This window comes from Lemur catta, chromosome 11 (genome assembly GCF_020740605.2).
Source record: "Lemur catta isolate mLemCat1 chromosome 11, mLemCat1.pri, whole genome shotgun sequence".
NCBI lineage: Eukaryota > Metazoa > Chordata > Mammalia > Primates > Lemuridae > Lemur > Lemur catta.
Window position 1 is genome coordinate 41,634,806 of NC_059138.1, and position 18,342 is coordinate 41,653,147.

At 34.8% G+C, this 18,342-nt stretch overlaps 1 protein-coding gene across 1 annotated transcript in view; it reads right to left on the reverse strand.

Annotated features, from left to right (window-relative positions):
* MAGI2 (membrane associated guanylate kinase, WW and PDZ domain containing 2) overlaps positions 1 to 18,342 on the reverse strand; it is an 836,940-nt gene that overhangs the window by 391,605 nt on the left and 426,993 nt on the right. The window contains exon 3 of the mRNA XM_045564147.1: positions 5,914 to 6,129. Coding sequence (XP_045420103.1) covers positions 5,914 to 6,129 — 216 coding nt within the window. The remainder of the gene's footprint in view (positions 1 to 5,913; positions 6,130 to 18,342) is intronic.

An 18,342-nucleotide genomic window follows, 5' to 3' on the forward strand; every position in this document is an offset into this window, starting at 1 on the left:
TCACAGGAAAACAGCGAGATTCACTAGGGAGGACATAATTCTTCTGACAGTGACAGGATCTCATTCACAGACCCAGGACTGATGGTGCATGCACAGTCAGCGTGCCAAGCAGCACAGGACCTGGATGCGGGTCCCTAATGGTGAACTGAGATCATTGCCGAGGACACTCAGTGATCACATAAGGGACACTCTGTTTGCTCTCTGGGGGATGCAGTTCATTTGCACTAATTGCAGGCTTGGGGGCCTGGAGAAGGCAGCTCTGTGTACACATACTGTATTCCCTTTGTTGTCGAAGGTAGCTCTCACGGGCCCTGTTCCTCTTGGCATTGTGTGTGTCTATGTGTATTAATAGAGAGATTTAACTGCTTTTAAAATATATGTGCATTTCTAATTCTTTGTACTAGGCTTACTAATAGCTCATGAGGGGAAGCTACAAGATAATAGTGAATTACTTTCCGGACAAGTTTAGCAGATAACTCATGAAATAAAAGAAATTCAAGAAAGCTTAACCCAATTACTCTGGTTTCCAGGACTTTGCTTTCCTGAAGAAGAGTCCAAATCATTAAATAAATTCTCTCTACTTACCTATTATTAATCACCCACTTATTTTTGTTATTTTCAAAGTTAAGGAGGTTAGATGATTCTCATCTCTGAGAATATATATTTTAAAATGCACTCCTGCATAATTTTCTTAGTTACACAATTTTCAAAGGAATGTAGAACCAGGAATCCCATATCTTTCAAACTTAGGAAACACTGCATGTTGAAGACACTGAATAGTGTAAAATGAGTATGAAAGAAATTTAATCATGTTGACTCAGTTAAACTTTTACATCCTCGAGAGGTTAGTCAACATTGATTAAAAATAAAGATTTACTAAGCAGTGGAAATATTTAAAGAGATATGCTAATCACTGAACAGGTAAACCGAAAAGTAAAAGTAGTCCTTGTCCTAATAACATTTACAATATATATGGGGATGACAGACATGCACATTATGAACAGTTACCAACAAGTGCCAGGCTAACTAATCTTTCCAAAGAAATGAAAGTATAAATTGTATTACAGTAATCCAAAGATGGTCAGTTCTAACTCTTCATTGTGAAAGTCAACAAGTGATTCCCAGGGAAGATCAAAAAGGTTATTGAATTTTGAGTAAAAGAAGAGATGATTCAAATGTGGCAATGGACAGATCAAACAGGTGAAAATGTTTTTAGTGTGGAGTACGGATGAGAGAAGAGAGTTTATGTAGGGGATTAATGGGAGCCAAAGGTAACAGAGATGATCTAGTCAAGTGTAGGAGGACCTGAGTAGTTGCCTGAGGAATTTGAACCAATGGAAAGAGAAGCTCATTCAAGTTTTGATTATAGTTTCATGACCCAGTTTTGCTTCAGGAATCTTTACCTGATGCGGGATAAAAACTAAATTGTTGGGAATGAGTCCAGAAGCATGCAAGTCATTAGGGGACTGTCCACAGATTAGTTGATGAGGCATTCCTCTAGGATGGGACATTGATAGCTGGAAAGAAAGACCCAGTGATCTTTTGTGCCTAATAATAAATATCAAGCCTAGGGAAGATAAACATCAGAGATCATTCTGAGATATCTGAGTGAAAAGAAGAATTAGAGAAATCAGGTAAAGGGCTTTGTGAATTGGTTTGCCTATTTGTTTTATGGGAGAAGAGTTTAGGTGAACTGTGTTGCATTTGAGTTGCAGAAGAAATGCTTAGGTAGAGCCATCCAGGGGGCAACAGTTAGAAATATGGGCCTGAAACATAGGAGAGCAGTGAAAACTGCAGGTAAATTTACAGTATTTGAAGCTATATACTGGATGTCAACTTTAACAAGATAAACAGAAAATAAAGGGATGTCTAAATATAGGTGAAGTAATGTCAGGGAAGGCTTCCTGGGGAGATGAATTTTAAATATCAGTTCAAAGACAGAATCTATAAGATGATATAAGGATATATCACCCTTGCAGATATTAGGTCTAACACCACTGCTACAAAGCCAGTGAAGGACAAATATAATGGAATACAATGTGGATTAAATTCGCTGGGCTGCAGGATTGTGATTTACCTTATGGGGGTCAGAAGGCACTTTGTCCTCAGCATGGTTAACAGCTCAGGGAAATATGCTGAAGACAGAATGAGTGCAGATATTACTGTATCCAAATCTCAACTCTGCCACTAAATAAATTTTTACCTTAGCTAAGCATCTTAAGCTAAGTTTCAGCATCTCATTCATGAAATAAGTATATGATTATTATGGGATTAGAAAAAATGTAAGTACTATATGCCTGGCCCATTGTATGCATTCATCAAAGGAGAGTTGCCATTATTATTTATTTTATTCTTGTAATTTTTGGTGACAAGGATAAAACTACATTTTTAAGGCTAGAATTATATTGATTTCCATCAGCAAGGTGATGTATGGCAGAGAAACATTCAGGCCTGTTTGAGACTCTAAAAAGTCATTATATGGTTTTTCTAGGTGCTCTGAGCTAAATCCATGTCTAATGTAATTTTAAGCAGAAAAAGAGAAATCTACATAAAATAAATATTCACATGTCATGTGAATTTTCACTGATAATGTTAGCAGAACTTCGTGGAGGACATACATATTTAAAAGCAGTCAATGACTTTATGTAAATATGGTCTGAGAAAAAAAGAAAAATGCAGTTTTAAGTATAAACTATAGTTCAAATGAGAAAAGATGAAGAAAATAGGTAAGTTATAAATTGAGGAATCCTCTAAAAACTTTATTTACATAGAGTAAATAGTTTATTTTGGTAAAGTATATAAGGAGGCAAAGACTGATGTTTGATGCTTATCTACATACAGAATATAATAAAAAATAGAACTTTTTTATATCCACAGAGGGAAATGAGTTTACTTGTACATGATTTCCAGAAATAAAAGCAATAAGAACTTTTTGGTAAGTAGAAATGTATAATGTCACTTTTAAAGATGTACAGGTAAAATAGTCATCATATGTCTATATATCACTAAGAAATATATATGCTTGTATTAGTAGCTAGGAATATAGGTTCTGGACTCAGACTTCATATATATGAATTCCCATTACTGTGAAAATTATTTAACTTTAGTGTATTTCAGTGTCCTAATCTGCAAAATAGTACCTAGTTAATAGGATGGTTAGGATAGTTAAATGAACTAAATACCTATAGTGAGGTTAGGCAGTTTCTATACATGATAAGCATTCAAAAGAAGTCAATTATTTTATTATTCATTACTATTATTATCAATATTCTTTTGTAATGCAACACGGTCACCTCAATAAGCTTTTCTCACTCTCCAAATGTGCCTCACTGAATTTGTGTGCCGAATTGATGTCTGATATTAGTTATTTTTATAGGTTATTAGCCAATATATGGTAATGTTAAATAAGATTTAAGCAACATGTTTCTCAATATTCTTTGAAATCCTCTGTATCTGGTGAATGTGCATGGGAAGAAGACAAAGGCAGGATGAAGAGTCTGTGCAAGAAAAAACAATGTGATGAGGTTAAAAAGGTGAAGATTTAGGAAACATACGAGAGAAGGTCAAAAAAATTCTGAAAGTCTCTACTGGATAAACATTAAAAAAAAAAGATACTTCAAAGAGTGGGGTTGTCAAAAGACTTCTAATAATGGGTGAAGGACCAATTTTCTAGTTTGAGACTGTTCTCATAGATAATGTTAGCAGAACTTCATGGAGCACTTATATATTTAAACGTGATCACTGATTTCACATAGATATGGCCAGAGATGAAAAGAAAAATGCAGTTTTTAAGTATAAACTGTAGTTCAAAAAAGAAAAAATGAAGAGATAGGTAATGGATGTAAATTGAGGAATTCTCTAAAACCTTTATTTACACAGAGCAAATAATTTATTTTGGTAAAGTATATAAAGAGGTAAAAATTGGTAGGCTTGATGCTTATAGACATACAGAACACAATACAGTAATCCACCTTTGAACACTGAGTAAAGAGTTGGCTGATACGTTTCTCATCTCCTGCAACAGGAAAGAAAAGGACAGTATAGGGCCACTTGCCCAGCCAGGCTTACAGAGCCACTGTTGGTAGCATCTGTTGACCGTCCAGAAAACTTAGAGTTGGCCTGAACAGTTCTTTTCTATGATGTGCAGGCTGAGGGATCCAGAAACAGTCACTTGTCTAGGATTGGTCAAGAAGAGTTCAATTCAGTCCATTTTCTTTGGGGCCCATGCAGACCTCCTAGCTATAGAGGTTACCTCATCCTCACGCCTAAGGTATGAATACAAGGGAATGGTGCTTTTTAGATTCAGTATGTCCCCCAATTAAATAAGTTTCCAGTTTAAGAATCTGTGGATCTCTTGATTTTATTTACCCCACACAGATTAGAAACAAAATAAAAATCAGTGATCTTGGCTTAGCCAGGGCCATATATTTTACATATTTTAACCAAAAGATATCAACCAGTAAGAAATTCTATAACTGGTCTCTGACTTCGACCTTCTGCTGCTTTTGTGGTTACTGATTCAACTCAGCTGAGTTGTTTTGCATTTCACATCAAAGATTAACTAAGAAAACTATGTACTATCAATTTAAATAATTTAAATTTAGTTAGACAATGAAAAGCAAATATTTTGACACAGATACTTCGGAATCAAAAAAGAGGATGGTGTCTAATTGCTTGAAAATTGCCAGATCATTTTATAGTAGTCAAGTAACATTACTTCTAGTGATTTTTAACATTTGTATCTAGAAATCAATGATTGCTAGGGTCAGAGAAGTCTGTTACCCATCCATATTAATTGACCTCAAGATGAAACCACCTTACCAGGTTTCACACCTTAATTGGCACAGATTAGATTCTGGTTTCCTTACGTTTATCTTATGTTCAATGAAGAAAAGCATTTTTACAGGCATTTTGAATAAAGAAGATAAAAAAGTAAGCTTATAAAGCTTTTCTGTGATAAAAATAATTGAGCATGAAAATTCAAACACTATGGCAGTATTGAAGCAGTATGGTAAAAATTAAAATGCAGACATCACAGTAGTAATAGGAAATATCTTAAAAAGAAGATGTGTGCAAAGTACACGTGCTAACATTTTTTTTAGAGCTTTACCACAGCCCTTAGATTTTTTAATGCCCACTGCTATGCACTGTTGTTTTGGTAACATTTAGTTATGAATGATATTATAAAAAATCTATTTTTGATGCTCTATTAGTAATAAGCATAAGAAAGAAGCAAATCCATACCTTGTACAAACACATGTATTTTTACATAGTACTCTTTATATTTATGATATGACAGATCATAAATCAAAGGCATAGCTATTCTTTTCCTTGTTCAATGGTAAGTGCCTTCAAATTGTCAATGTATGAAAATGCTTTTTCCATGTTGCCAGATTGGATGGTGAGGAAGGGGAAACATACATGAGTATTCCGTAGCTAGCTGCAGCCACGTTGAGGACTGTATTCATTGAGGTTGTAAACTAAATCACATGACATAACCTCTATTTACAGAACTGCAAGCACAGAAAGATTTCTAAGAATGTATTTCCTCTAATATTAATTAACAAAGACCTCAAAACTTTACACAATCATATTTATGACTTGTAACACCTTCTAGAGGTTTAAACCATTCACTATGTTGCCAGTGTCATTAATATTGTATAAGTGAAACCAAAAATTAAGCAAGTTGAAAGAATATGCTGAAAGTAGAATAAGTTGGATACAAAAATCATATCCTTTCCATTTGATATCATAATCTTCTCTGTCTGAAGATAATTGTAATCATATATATTTACACTTGAACACACAGATATATCATACACACACACACACATACATACACACACATACATTCTCTCTTACATCTAAAATGGCAAACTGATGATGAAGCTGTAAAAAATGTATATAACTAACCTGGCGTTACTACTACTCCATTTCCATTGACCACAGGCCTCTCTTCCTCTTCCTCCTCAGGAGGCTCTATACTTGCTTTCTCCATGTTGCTCACTGATTTATTCCTCTTCCGTTTTCCTTCAGCACTTGGAGTGGCTCCCGGAAGTATCTGGTCTGTTACATTTAATAATAATGGTGCTGGTTCTGCTGGAGGCTTTGGGGTACCGTAGTAATTGTCTACAAATGATACCAAAACATTGTGAAGTTAAAGCTTTCTCCTACTGTGTGCATAACTTGTAAAGAATAAAAGTTATATTAACAAATTTTTGTCCTATTTTATACATACATACGTAGACACACATATACATAAGTGTTATATCCTTTTATATATGTCTTTATTTGTTGCTTCTATTGCATTGGGCTTATACTTAAAGATACAGATCTATCTCCATTCTCATCTTTGTGCCAACCCAAAATAGAGTCTTATGTGTTATTCCCAAATGGTACAAAGCTAATTTCAAATTATTCTAATTATTTTATAACAATACTTGACTATAACCCTTTAAAAATAATTATAAGAGAACCCCCCCCTTTTTTTTTTTTAACAAATCTCACACTATTCTGGAAAGGTGAAGTACATTGTGCTTTACTCCAGCTCTCAAAAGGCTATGGCTATTGTCCTTAATGTGCACAGCGTCCTGCCCAGAGCTGTATCTCTATGCCAGTTTAGTGGTTCCCATGGCTGCTGACCGTGGGCCTGCTGCTTGAATCATTCTTCAGATTACTACAGCTCTTTTTCCCACAGCTCCATTATCTGAGCTATGGAATCATTTTGTTTCCCATCAGTCTGCGTGACTTCTTAAAAAAGGAAACTAATTCTTACTTATTTCTTTAATAAGGACCTAGTACATAATAAACATGAAATAAATGCTCACTAAGTGAACATCTTTGTAGGTTCAAGGCGAAGCACTTTATTTAAAATATTCTAAAATTCTGACTGGTAAAGAACATAGGTGGTGTTTTTAAAATCAACCTTATACTTTTAGCAACAACTTCAAACCCACAGTGGTGCTTTCAGTTGAGTAATTTATACACTCATTTGCTCACTCGTTCATTAAAATCTTTATTAGTACTGACTATGCACACAGAACTCCAGTATATGTTTTAGAAAAAATGATGAATACAATCCTTGTCTTCAAAGGTGCTCAACAGTCCAGTGTGGGAGGCAAAATTTGACATCAAGCAGAGAAGCATTGACAGGAAATAGGATCACACACTGCAATCAGGAGACAGAGGAAGGAAGCACACCTCACTATCTGCAGAGGTCATCGAAGACATCTGGGAAAACAGTGTGCTGTGAAAGAAACAACCCTTAACTAGAAGATGTGGAATTTAGACTTGGCTTTTCTATTAATCTATAACTACAATTCAAGGAACTGACAACATCAGTAAAGCTCAGTTTCTTCATCTATAAATAGGGAATGGCAAAAATTGTTAATCACTTGTGTTCTAGGTTGCAAACAATCAAAACGTATTCTACTTAAGTTAAACATGATAAGGATGTGCTGAAAAGATATGAGATGGTTAGCTGAGCGGAAAGGCTGAAAACCCTTGAGAAAAATGGGCAGAAACAAAGGATTCCAGTCAGGATACTCATGTTCCTTGATTGGTCTTCTGCAGTCTTGGGGCCACATGTGACCGTCTGGATCCTTGAGTGTGGCCTGTTGACTGAATCCGAATTTTACAGAACAGATTCTTTTAATAAAGGGATTTGTTCTGTGAAGTTTGGATTTGGTTGAGGGGCCACACTTGGGGATCTGAAGGGCCATATGTGGCCTTGACGTCACAGGATCCCCACCCTTGCTTGAAGTTTAGTGGGTTCCACCACCAAGGAGCATGCAGCTTGTGGTGCAAACTGTCTTTGGGAGAAGGAGTCTCAAACTCTCCCCAGCTACTCTGATTCGTTCACTTCTGGGGAATATTCCCAGGCAGGCTTGTCTCATTGGCTGAGCCTCAGTCACATGGGAGCGCTTGAGCTGCCAAGGAAGCGGAAAAGAAGTCTACTCTTCTTTGACTTCAGGAGACAGAGCCAGACCTCTACTGTCCACTCCTCTTATTTCAGGGGTCTCTCCAAATTAAAAAGGATCTTGTGATGTTGGCAGGCAGAAATAGCAAATATCCACTCAACTTGACTTCCTCACTGGGTTGTTGTGAAGATTAAGTAAGAATGTGTGAGGAAGAGCTTTATAAGCTGTAAAACTTCAGTGGTTTCAATGGCAGCGTAAAGCTCATGCTGGTATGAAGTGAGCAAATATTCTGAGGGCTAGCCGTGCCAATAATGATGTTGCTCATTTTCAGTTGTAAGAGTAATACAAAGAAAAAATTTTACTTTGTAAAGTGGTTCTTATATACGTAGTACTTTTCTTTTTCTTAACAGAAGTCTGCAAAGTGGATGATACACACTTTGCTAAAGGTTACACTTTGCTAATTTGATTCAGAGCAGCGGTCCCCATCCTTTTTGGCACCAGGGACCAATTTCATGGAAGACAGTTTTTTTCCACGAATGGGGGGGGTAGGAAGATGGGGGGTATGGTGGGGCTGGGTAGTTGGCAGAGCTCAGGTGGTGATGTGAGCAATGGGGAAAGGAGGCTGTAAATACAGATGAAACTTCTTTCACTCAACTGCGGCTCACCTCCTGCTGTGCACCCCCCCATCCCCACCCCCCCTCCCAAGTTTCATGAAAGACAATTTTTCCCTGGATTGGGGGTGGAGCTCTGCGGCCTGGAGTTTGGGGACCACAGATTTAGAGCATTTCAAAGGAATCAGACCTCTATATGTACTGGCCAAATTCTGAGCAAACAAACGTGGCTAGCTGCTCCCTAGAAGTCAGTGAACTTTTATATTTCAGGATTCCTGAGAATAGCCGTCAGTAAGTACACTGCCATGCTTTCTATGGAATCTCAATACACAGCTCTTATCTAATAAACATAATGTAATACTAGTAAATAACCCCTGCATATCACAATAAATGATATATTTTTAAGTAGTATTCTGAGATCTTTAACACCTTTAAGTGTACATAGTACTAAGAAATATGTATCACACTTGAGTGTTTTCCCCCCATCTGTCCTTTAAGTTTTAAATCTCCATGAGGTTAAAAAACCTTTTACTAATTAGAAATACATGCATAGCACACGCTAAAAACAAATACTAAATAACAGATCTTGCTAAATTTATATTACTAAATAATCACACCTACTGGTATATGATGTGATTACAAATTATATAGTAATATTCTATTTCTACAATTTCATTTATGAAATTAATACATCAGATTAAATTTTAGATGTAAAACTGTACAACTTATTGGTTAAGACTTTAAGATTATCTTCATTAGCAATAATAGTAATTTAAAAGAGGCACAGAAATAATCCATACAGTTATTTGAGAAATATAATTCATGGAGAATAGGCTATTACTCCAAACCAAGACTTTTTTCCCATTGCATAAAAACAAGGAAATCAGAAACACCTAGACCAACAGTTGAAGGATCAAACAAGCAGGTAGCTAACTCATTGAAATGACTCCCTGATGTTAGTACATACAAATTTATATACTAAAGAGGAAATGTGCCCTTTAGGTAGCATGCCAATATGTTTTCAGAAAAAAAGAAAAACCACCGAAACTGTTTTTAAATATAATTAGGAAATATTATCCCATTAAGAATGAAGTGCTTCTGTGCACGGCACCTGGATTTAACAAATCTGAAATCTAAAAAACAAACAAAAAACCACAAAAACCCAAGGAATGCATGACAATATGGTATAACGTTTAACAACATAAGTCCTGGTGAGATAAACCTGACTTTGAATCCTGTGTTCCCTAATTTCGCTGCCTCTTGATATCCTTAAATTGATTCAGTTAAAATGGGAACATGGGGCTGTAAGATAACCAATGGTCACAAAAGCAACTACAATTACTATTACCATTATTACCTTCACCATTCCCACAATTTACTGAGCTGGACACTGTGATGGGCATTTTACATAATGCACTTTTGTATCCAATGGGGATTAGAATAACTCTCACCCGGCAGTGCTGTTATAAAGATTAATGATAATGAAGGCACACGACTTGATCCGAGTAGATGCCCAATATACAGTGGCTATTTATTTGAGCATTTATTTATCACAGAATAGTATGAAGTCATTGTGCCTCTGCAGATAAGAAAATATAAGAAATTAAACCATTTCCCAATACATGAAGCAAGTGGAAATCCTATACCTGTTTGACTTAAGAACTTCATCTCTTGGCCGGGCACAGTGGCTCATGCCTGTAATCCTAGCACTCTGGGAGGACGAAGTGGGAGGACTGCTTGAGCTCAGGAGTTCAAGACTAGCCTGGACAAGAGCGAGGCCTCATCTCTACTAAAAATAGAAAAATTAGCCAGCCATCGTGGTGCACACCTGTAATCCCAGTTACTAGGGAGGCTGAGGCAGGAGGATCACTTGAGCCCAGGAGTTTGAGGTTGCAATGAGCTATGATGATGCCACCGCACTCTACTCAGGGTAACAGAGTGCGACTGTCTCAAACACAACACAACAAAACAAAAACTTCACCTCTTTTCAAAATACTATATTGCCTTTCAAGAGAAAAAAAGTGTGATGCAATTTGCAACCTGCCCAGAGATCATACTAGACAGCTTCATTCAAAGTCACAATCAATGAGCACATATGTCTAAGTTTCAAAGGGAAAGGCAATATTGCTATCAAATCATACAGCAGGGACATTTTAGGTAATGTTTTTCCTCCATTCCTCTAAAAATAAATGTGTGTGTATGTGTTTTGAGGAGGGGATGGAAGGATATAGGCTTTTCTAGACCAGTTTTCACTGAATATATATGTATTTGTAAAGAATGACCTATACATTGGTAGTTTCATGTAACTTTACTATTAATTTCCATTACCTTATTGAATATGGTAACAGAATTATATATAACATTGTCCACTTAATTCTATCATATTGGGATATTCTATAAACTTACATAGGCTTATTTTTAATAAATACCTGCAAAATAAGAGACAATTATTTGAGGAACCTGATTTATTCTTCAGTTTTTTAAGTACTTATAAATAGATTATTTTTTAAAAAAAACGATGTGGCTATGAAAAAGTGAAACAGGGTGAATGTACCCATTTTTGACATTATAAAAATAAAAAAGCTTTCTAGAAATTTGAATAAAAATTATAGTCCATTAAATGTCAATAATTTATTGTATAATGAAAACATTTAATAAATGTCCATTTACATTGGACACTGTTATACTAATATATTGCAAAGGGACGGGGACTAAAGCAGATTATGAATTTAATCTGCCTAGAGAAGTCCTTGCAAAATCCAATGCCTTACTCACTTTTAGGCAAACTCATTTCTAGGTCATCTGAAAGAGGTAAGAACGGCTTTCTAAATAACTTTTCACGTACTGCACTTGCAGACCATATGGAATTACTCCCCTGCTTTCTCCACACTCAGCCAAATAACCTTTTCGTAAAAGTCTTATTCTAAGTTTTTAAAAATTTTTAAAATAATGTTTTTGCCTTTTTTCTAATTCTTTGGTTTTTAAACATTGATTTTAATGATGAGGCCAAGGTGGAAAAAAGGAATAGGAAACTCTTTCCATGAATTTTAAACTGTTCCCTTTTTTGTACCCTCAGTCTTCATTTAATGGTAATAGATACCAAAATATTATTTTCTGAGATGTACTATATTCTTTATGCTTTTAAATTCTGATATTATGACAAAAAGTAGGAAAGACACTAAGAACTAATTTTAGGTATAAAGAAATGTAAAAATGCTAGTAGCAAACAAGTACTTTGGAATACTTTCACTCACTTCCAACACCTTTTCTCTTTAAACAAAATTAGTTTTCATCATTGAAACATGTTGTTACTCATTTAGTTCACTTGGCTTCGTAAGTGTAGATTCAGACGCTGACTCTCTTGTTTTAGGCTTTTGGGTGTATAACAATAATGTGTAGGTTTTATGTCAGATAACCATAGATCATTCCATGTAGTTCCCAAGTGGAGATGGGTTTTATAAAAGTAATACACTTGTCTTCAAGATACCTCACAGATTATGGGCATGACTCCCATTCCTTCCCAATATTCTCAGTGCTTTTACTCCCATTTTGGTAACCAGAAAGAATCAATTTTGGATAATGGTTTAGGAGAAGAAAGATGATTGCCAACAGGGACCCCAGGGACATGCATATAACACATCTCCTCACTGGAATCCCCAGAGAGCTTGAGGATTTGTCCTTGTATTGGAAATAGTGTGTGGCAAACTTTAAGTGGCTGAAGATCTTACTTGTTTTTTTACAGCTTTATAAATGGAGTAAATAGTTTTATACTGGGCCTCCTTAATGGCACCCGTGAAATTTGACTCTGACATTAAACAGAGGAAAGATTCAGAATTCCAGATCCAATCATAATTAACTATGTTAGAAAACCTGCAAGATTATAAGTAAACAATCATTTTAATCCACATCAGAGATTTAGATTTGTATTAATAAAAATGATTAAAACATGAAAGGATCCTAAATCCAAACTTTAAGACATATTTAACATGGGTAATGAGTTAAAATCAGTACCAAATAGTATTGGGTTAACACTGGTACCAAAACCTATCATAACCCATGTCAGCCACGGCAAGAATCACAGTCATATGGCTACAGGTAGTAAATTAGAAATTCTGTAAATACAAAGGGAAGTGAGTAAACATAACCCAGCAAATATTCTGCTTTTCTAAAATTGCACTTCCTACCAGAAAATAAGACACAAATTCTCACTTCAGAATGCTATTGTTAATCGATTTTTGAAGTTATTTTTGTAAGCTGTTCTGATGCTTAAATTTGGTCCCGAAAAAAAAAGGTATCATTTCCTCATGTCGTATGTAGTTAGTAGCTTGAAACCAAGATGCAGACACTCTCTGATCTTAAAAGATAAACTCATTTTCTCTTATGGTGAAAAGCATTAATCTCACATGTGCCAGAAATAGGAAAACACGCAAAATACTAAATTGCTGAATTTTTGAAAATTCACTATTGAATGTGACTTTTAAAATGTGCACAAATGTACAAAAAATTTAAAAGTTTATGCTTTCTTCACATTTGGAATTGAATATAAAAAACACACCTAAGTATTTCACATTTATTTTAAATTAAATTAATGAATGCTGGTTTACAATATGATCCTAATGACATACATTCTGAATTTATAATCTTATATTATTCATCAATATTCTCCAGAAAGTTATGTAGATAGTTTAATTTGACTAAAATTTTCTGAAACTTGTTTGCAAGCACTCGGTGGTTATTCTGACTGAATGTTCATTTATTCATGTTAGCCAGTGTGGACAGGCACAGGATAAATCATTGCTAAATATAACAGTTCATATTTAAAGGAAATCAGATACCTTTCCCTTCAGTGACTCTTTCCTTCAGGCACTATCAGAATAGTTCAGAACGTTTTCACCTACACCAAATAACATATGTGAAGAAATTATGTAAGGAAATCCTCAAGAGAACAGAAAGAAGTCACATATGATTTTTCAATGTCAAATATGCATCTTCTTTCAAAATAAAGCACTTGCATATTTATAACTATAATATTAAACATTTTTAAAGACTAATTCACAAGTATATCAAATTTAAACATTAAATTCCTTACAGCAGCACTGTTTAGTAAAAATCTAATGCAAGTCACAAATATGAGTCACATTTGTAATTTAAATTTTTCTAGCTAACCACATTAACAAAGGAAAAAGGTGAAAGTAACTTTAACAATATATTTTTTACTTTACCCAATATATCCAAAATATTATCATTTTAATACATAATCAATTATAAAAAGTTATTAATGTACTATTTTACTTATTTCATATTAAGTCTACAAAATCTAGTGGATAGTTTATACTTACAGCACATCTTAATTTGGACAAGTCCCATTTCACATGTTTAATAGCCATATGTGTGACTCATGGCTACCATACTGAACAGTACAACCTTAGATAACCCCTTTCATCAAATAACATTTTAGATTACTATATTATCACCTGAGTAACTCATTTTTCTCATAAACAATAAACTAAAAGTCTCTGTCTTAAATAACTGAGAAAGTTGAGTAAATACCAAAACACAATAACAATTTTAGGTGACATTTTGTCAGTGATTTTTTTCTTATTGATTGCTTTGTTACACTGAGTACCTGTAAAATATTATGAAGCATCTAACAGATGTACATTTCTTAGCAACACTCTCTCATCCCACTTCCTGATCATCCACTTTTATCACTTTATCTTGTTTTAACTTGAAAAATTCGCTTTTCACTTTATTATCAAGATATAGGTTAAAAGGTGAAAGAAAAGAATGAAAGTTTCAAGTAAATAATACAAGCATGGACTTGTATGAGGATCCTGTTCTTATGTTCAGGGATAGGACTAGAGAGCCCTCTTTATAAATAGTCATAACTCACAGAGAGGAATTGTCAACTTATGGCAATAGTGTGAAAACAGAGAAATTATTTACATTTGTTATTCTTCTCCCTGTTGTATTTCCTAGGTAACACACTCTCACTTTGAGGTGCCACGGAGTGCCATGCCCAGTGCCTCATACTTTCACACCTCATGCTCATAACAATTCCAATTTTTTTTCTTCCATACATTATATATGTCCCATTTCCTATTTCCTCTGGGTCTTGTCAAATGACTGGATTACCACTCTGATAAACTAATCTAAGATGTCAAGGATTAAAATTGGCTTAATAGGTCCCATATAATACTTGCATTTTAACAGGATTTAAAACTCTAATCCAAAAAGTTAATCACAGAATTTGGGAAAGAACTGGTCAACTAGTGGAGGAATATATTTTTCAAAGGAGCCTTTGGTGCTTCGCAAATCACAATGGTGATGTTCTCCTGAGAAGTCAGGACACCTGGTAGTGTAGATATGATGCTATGTCCTTGGGGAACCCAGGCAAAATGTCAATGCAAAAATATCTGGAAAACAGTACTGAGAAAAAAACCAATTTATATTATAGCTATGGTTAGTAACAAATTTATGTCTGCCTTTTTGAGTGGAAACCATTTGCAATGGTGTTATTAATGGAACTATTAACTGTTTAAGAATTTTAAGTGTCTAGTGAGCTCAGCACATAAGAGAAAGTTCCTTCACAGCTCAGTAAATTAGAAAGTGGAAGTGAAATTTTGATGAATTTATAAATGGGCATTTGTACAAAGCTCAGCAGATTCCTATGATACCCATTTTAATTAAATTTACTTCAAAAATTGATAAAGAAACCGAACCTTTCAAGGACAATATTGTTTTTCTTACACAACATTTATAGCTTGTCATAGAATTTCCTTCTCCCAAAGGTGCTATTAACTGAGATGCTATAAAATTACTAAGAAATTAGGAGACCTCTAAGACTTTCTTTTGTCACTGTCTTGCAGATACAATACCCAGGGAAATTTCTGAGTAATCTTAATTTGATTGTTGGTTAGTGGCTAAAGAAATTTGTCAAATGTCAAATCTCCAATCCTCAGTTGCTAATAAAAGTCACGAAAACAATAAAAAAGAATTTTTATTTCTACTTGGAGAATTAGGCTAGGCTGCTAGATTTCCCCAAGCTTGTCATAGTAGAAAAAGCTTTTACACACAGAGTTGGAGGATTTCAGTTCTAATCAAGATTCTTCACTAACCTCTTAAATGACCTTGGATTCAGTAGTAAACTCCTCTGAAACTTAGTTTCCTCATTGTGAAATTACAGAATCGGGACATATCTCTAAAGTACTTTTCACCTCCAAAGTTCCATAATGAAAACATTTAAAGGATGTGATGACAACAGGTTATATTTCTTTGTCATCATTTGAGAAAATCCTGGATTGACAATGAACAGAGAATGACAATAAACTGAAGCCAATATTTCAATTACTTGAGAGCCTGGACTAATTTGCTTTCTTGACATAAATGTGAAAAACTGTCATTTGACTGTATCTTTATATTTCTTTGTACATTTCCTTCTGGAAAAGTGGTTGTGGTTGCAGAGTGTTTCTATTTTTATTTCAAGCCTTTCATTTGCATCTATTCCTTTTGGTGAATTAGAGAGCCCCTAAGTATATCCCTAAGGATGTGAACTGTGATTACTTTGTGGAAGGCCATATATGAAGCACTTCAACTTTATATTTTAGTCCATATGATACTTTAAAATTTTCTGTTTTTTTTTTTTTTTTACTGTCACCATTTTCATTGTGATCACCATGTGATTTGTGAGACACAAATATAAATTCTAAGTTTTGGAGTATGGTTAAAGTTAGCAGCAATTCAGATGTAAGTATTACTAATTCACAAGCCTAAAAAAACAATGAATAACTCAAAAAAAATAAAGAAAATGAGTTTTTTGGTATCTCACCATAAGTCTTTCTCTGCACCATGCTAACAAGTCTTGAATAACACAGATTTTTTTTTTTCCCTTTGAATCAATAAACTCATTATCTATGAAAACCAACCTAATGACAAAAAAAACTCTGCCAGAACTACTGGCATTTTATATTAAACCTCAATTTATTCTTTAAAGATGTATGTTTTATTGAGGTATACTTCCTCTACTCCTCAAATTATTTATGTTATAACTTTGCCTCTCATACAATCCTTCAAGTTATTTATAGTAAATTATAAAAGTGCCAGAAATAAGAATGTATTGTATAAAAATTGTTGAATTAATGAGGAAAGAGAAAAGTAGAGAAAGAAATGTTGGTCAAAAAAAAAAAAACAGAAAAGAAATGGAAAGAAAGTAAGAAGAAGGAGAAGGAGAAGAAGATATTACAGGAAGGTGAGGAAAGAAGAAAGATGGGGAAGAAAATGAGAAAGAGAAGGAAGGAAGAGTGTGATGTGCCTTTTTGTGAATTTATAGAATTCCAGCATACTTCCTGAGGTGACATACTGGCTCAAAGCCACACATATATGTCCATCTGTGATGACCTGCTGGTATTTGAGAAGGTAGGAGAGCTACGTTATCCAATATGGCAGCCACTTGCTACATCTGGCAATTGAGGACTTAAAATGTAGCTAGTTTGAGTTGAGATGTGCTGTAAAGATAAAATGCACAGTAGATTTTGAAGACTTAGTACAAAAAAAGAGGTAAAAATATCCTAGTAATAATTTTTACATTGATCACATGTCAAAATGATAATATTTTCAAATGTAAAATATTGCAATTCCTAGACTAGTTCTTCAGAAAAATGGTAAGATGCAATAAGCAGTCAATTACTAGTGGCAGATAATGACATCCATAACTAATAAGAGTGAGTGAAGGTGAAAGTGAGAGTCTACCCAATGATCTAAGACATCACTAGACACTTGATGGACAAGGAGCTCAGTTAGGAAGAGGATTCAAGGGTCACAAGGGGAGTTGAGCCCTTCATCTGATGACCAAGCCAATAAGAGCTGAGTGATGGGCAGAGGGGGATATTATCATCCATCTAATCATCCTTTCATTCATTCAGAAAATATTTCCAGAGAGCCCACTATTTGCCAGGTACAGGTTAACTCAAGGCACAATGGTGAACAAAACAAGCACAGTTCTCTCTGAAGCTTACCTTTTACTGGGGGAGATGAATATTTATCAAATAATCACGCAAATACAAAATTATAAACTCTGAGAAGAGCTATAAAAGATCAAGTTGTGGTGTTATTAAAGAAGAGTTTAAGTTAGGCTTGGTAAGAAAAAGAAAACATGGAATTATGACTGAACACTCAACCCTTCTCCCTCCATCTAGGCCAAAATATTTCTGGATCAATACAGATCTTTAGGAAATGCATGTCTTTTCTAATAATGAGAAATAAGACTCCTCCACTGCTCTTACAACTTGTCCCAAGTACTTCTCAAAAGGTCAAATGGCTAAACTATATGGAAGCTGATATATATGTACACATGTGTACATTTGTGTATGTTCTCCCAAATATGTAAATCAAATTCCTTGTAAAAGCTAACTGCAAAATTTCTACTCACTAGTTAGGCAGATAAGCTCCTCTTTTCTCAGTTTAACCCAAGACATGGTCTATAATGAAAATACTTCTAACATTCCACTAACCCAAGAGCTATGCAGTTTGAAATGTAAAGTTTGTTTTTTGATGATATAAAATTAACTGAAGGTAGAGCTGACAGCAGATTTAATTTGAATGTTGAACTTCTACCCCTTGGTAGTACAGCAATATGGCGTTTGTTTCCGGAGCAATGGCCAGTGCGGTCTGGTAATCTCTTGCTTCTGATAGTGGGGGAGAGGGTAGAGTTGGTGAAGGACCAGCTTCTCCGTGGCACTGATGTCTAAACTGAGATTAGAAAAATGATTAAAATGAAGTAAAGGTTTCAGGGGTGCAGGAAGGGAAAAGCATTG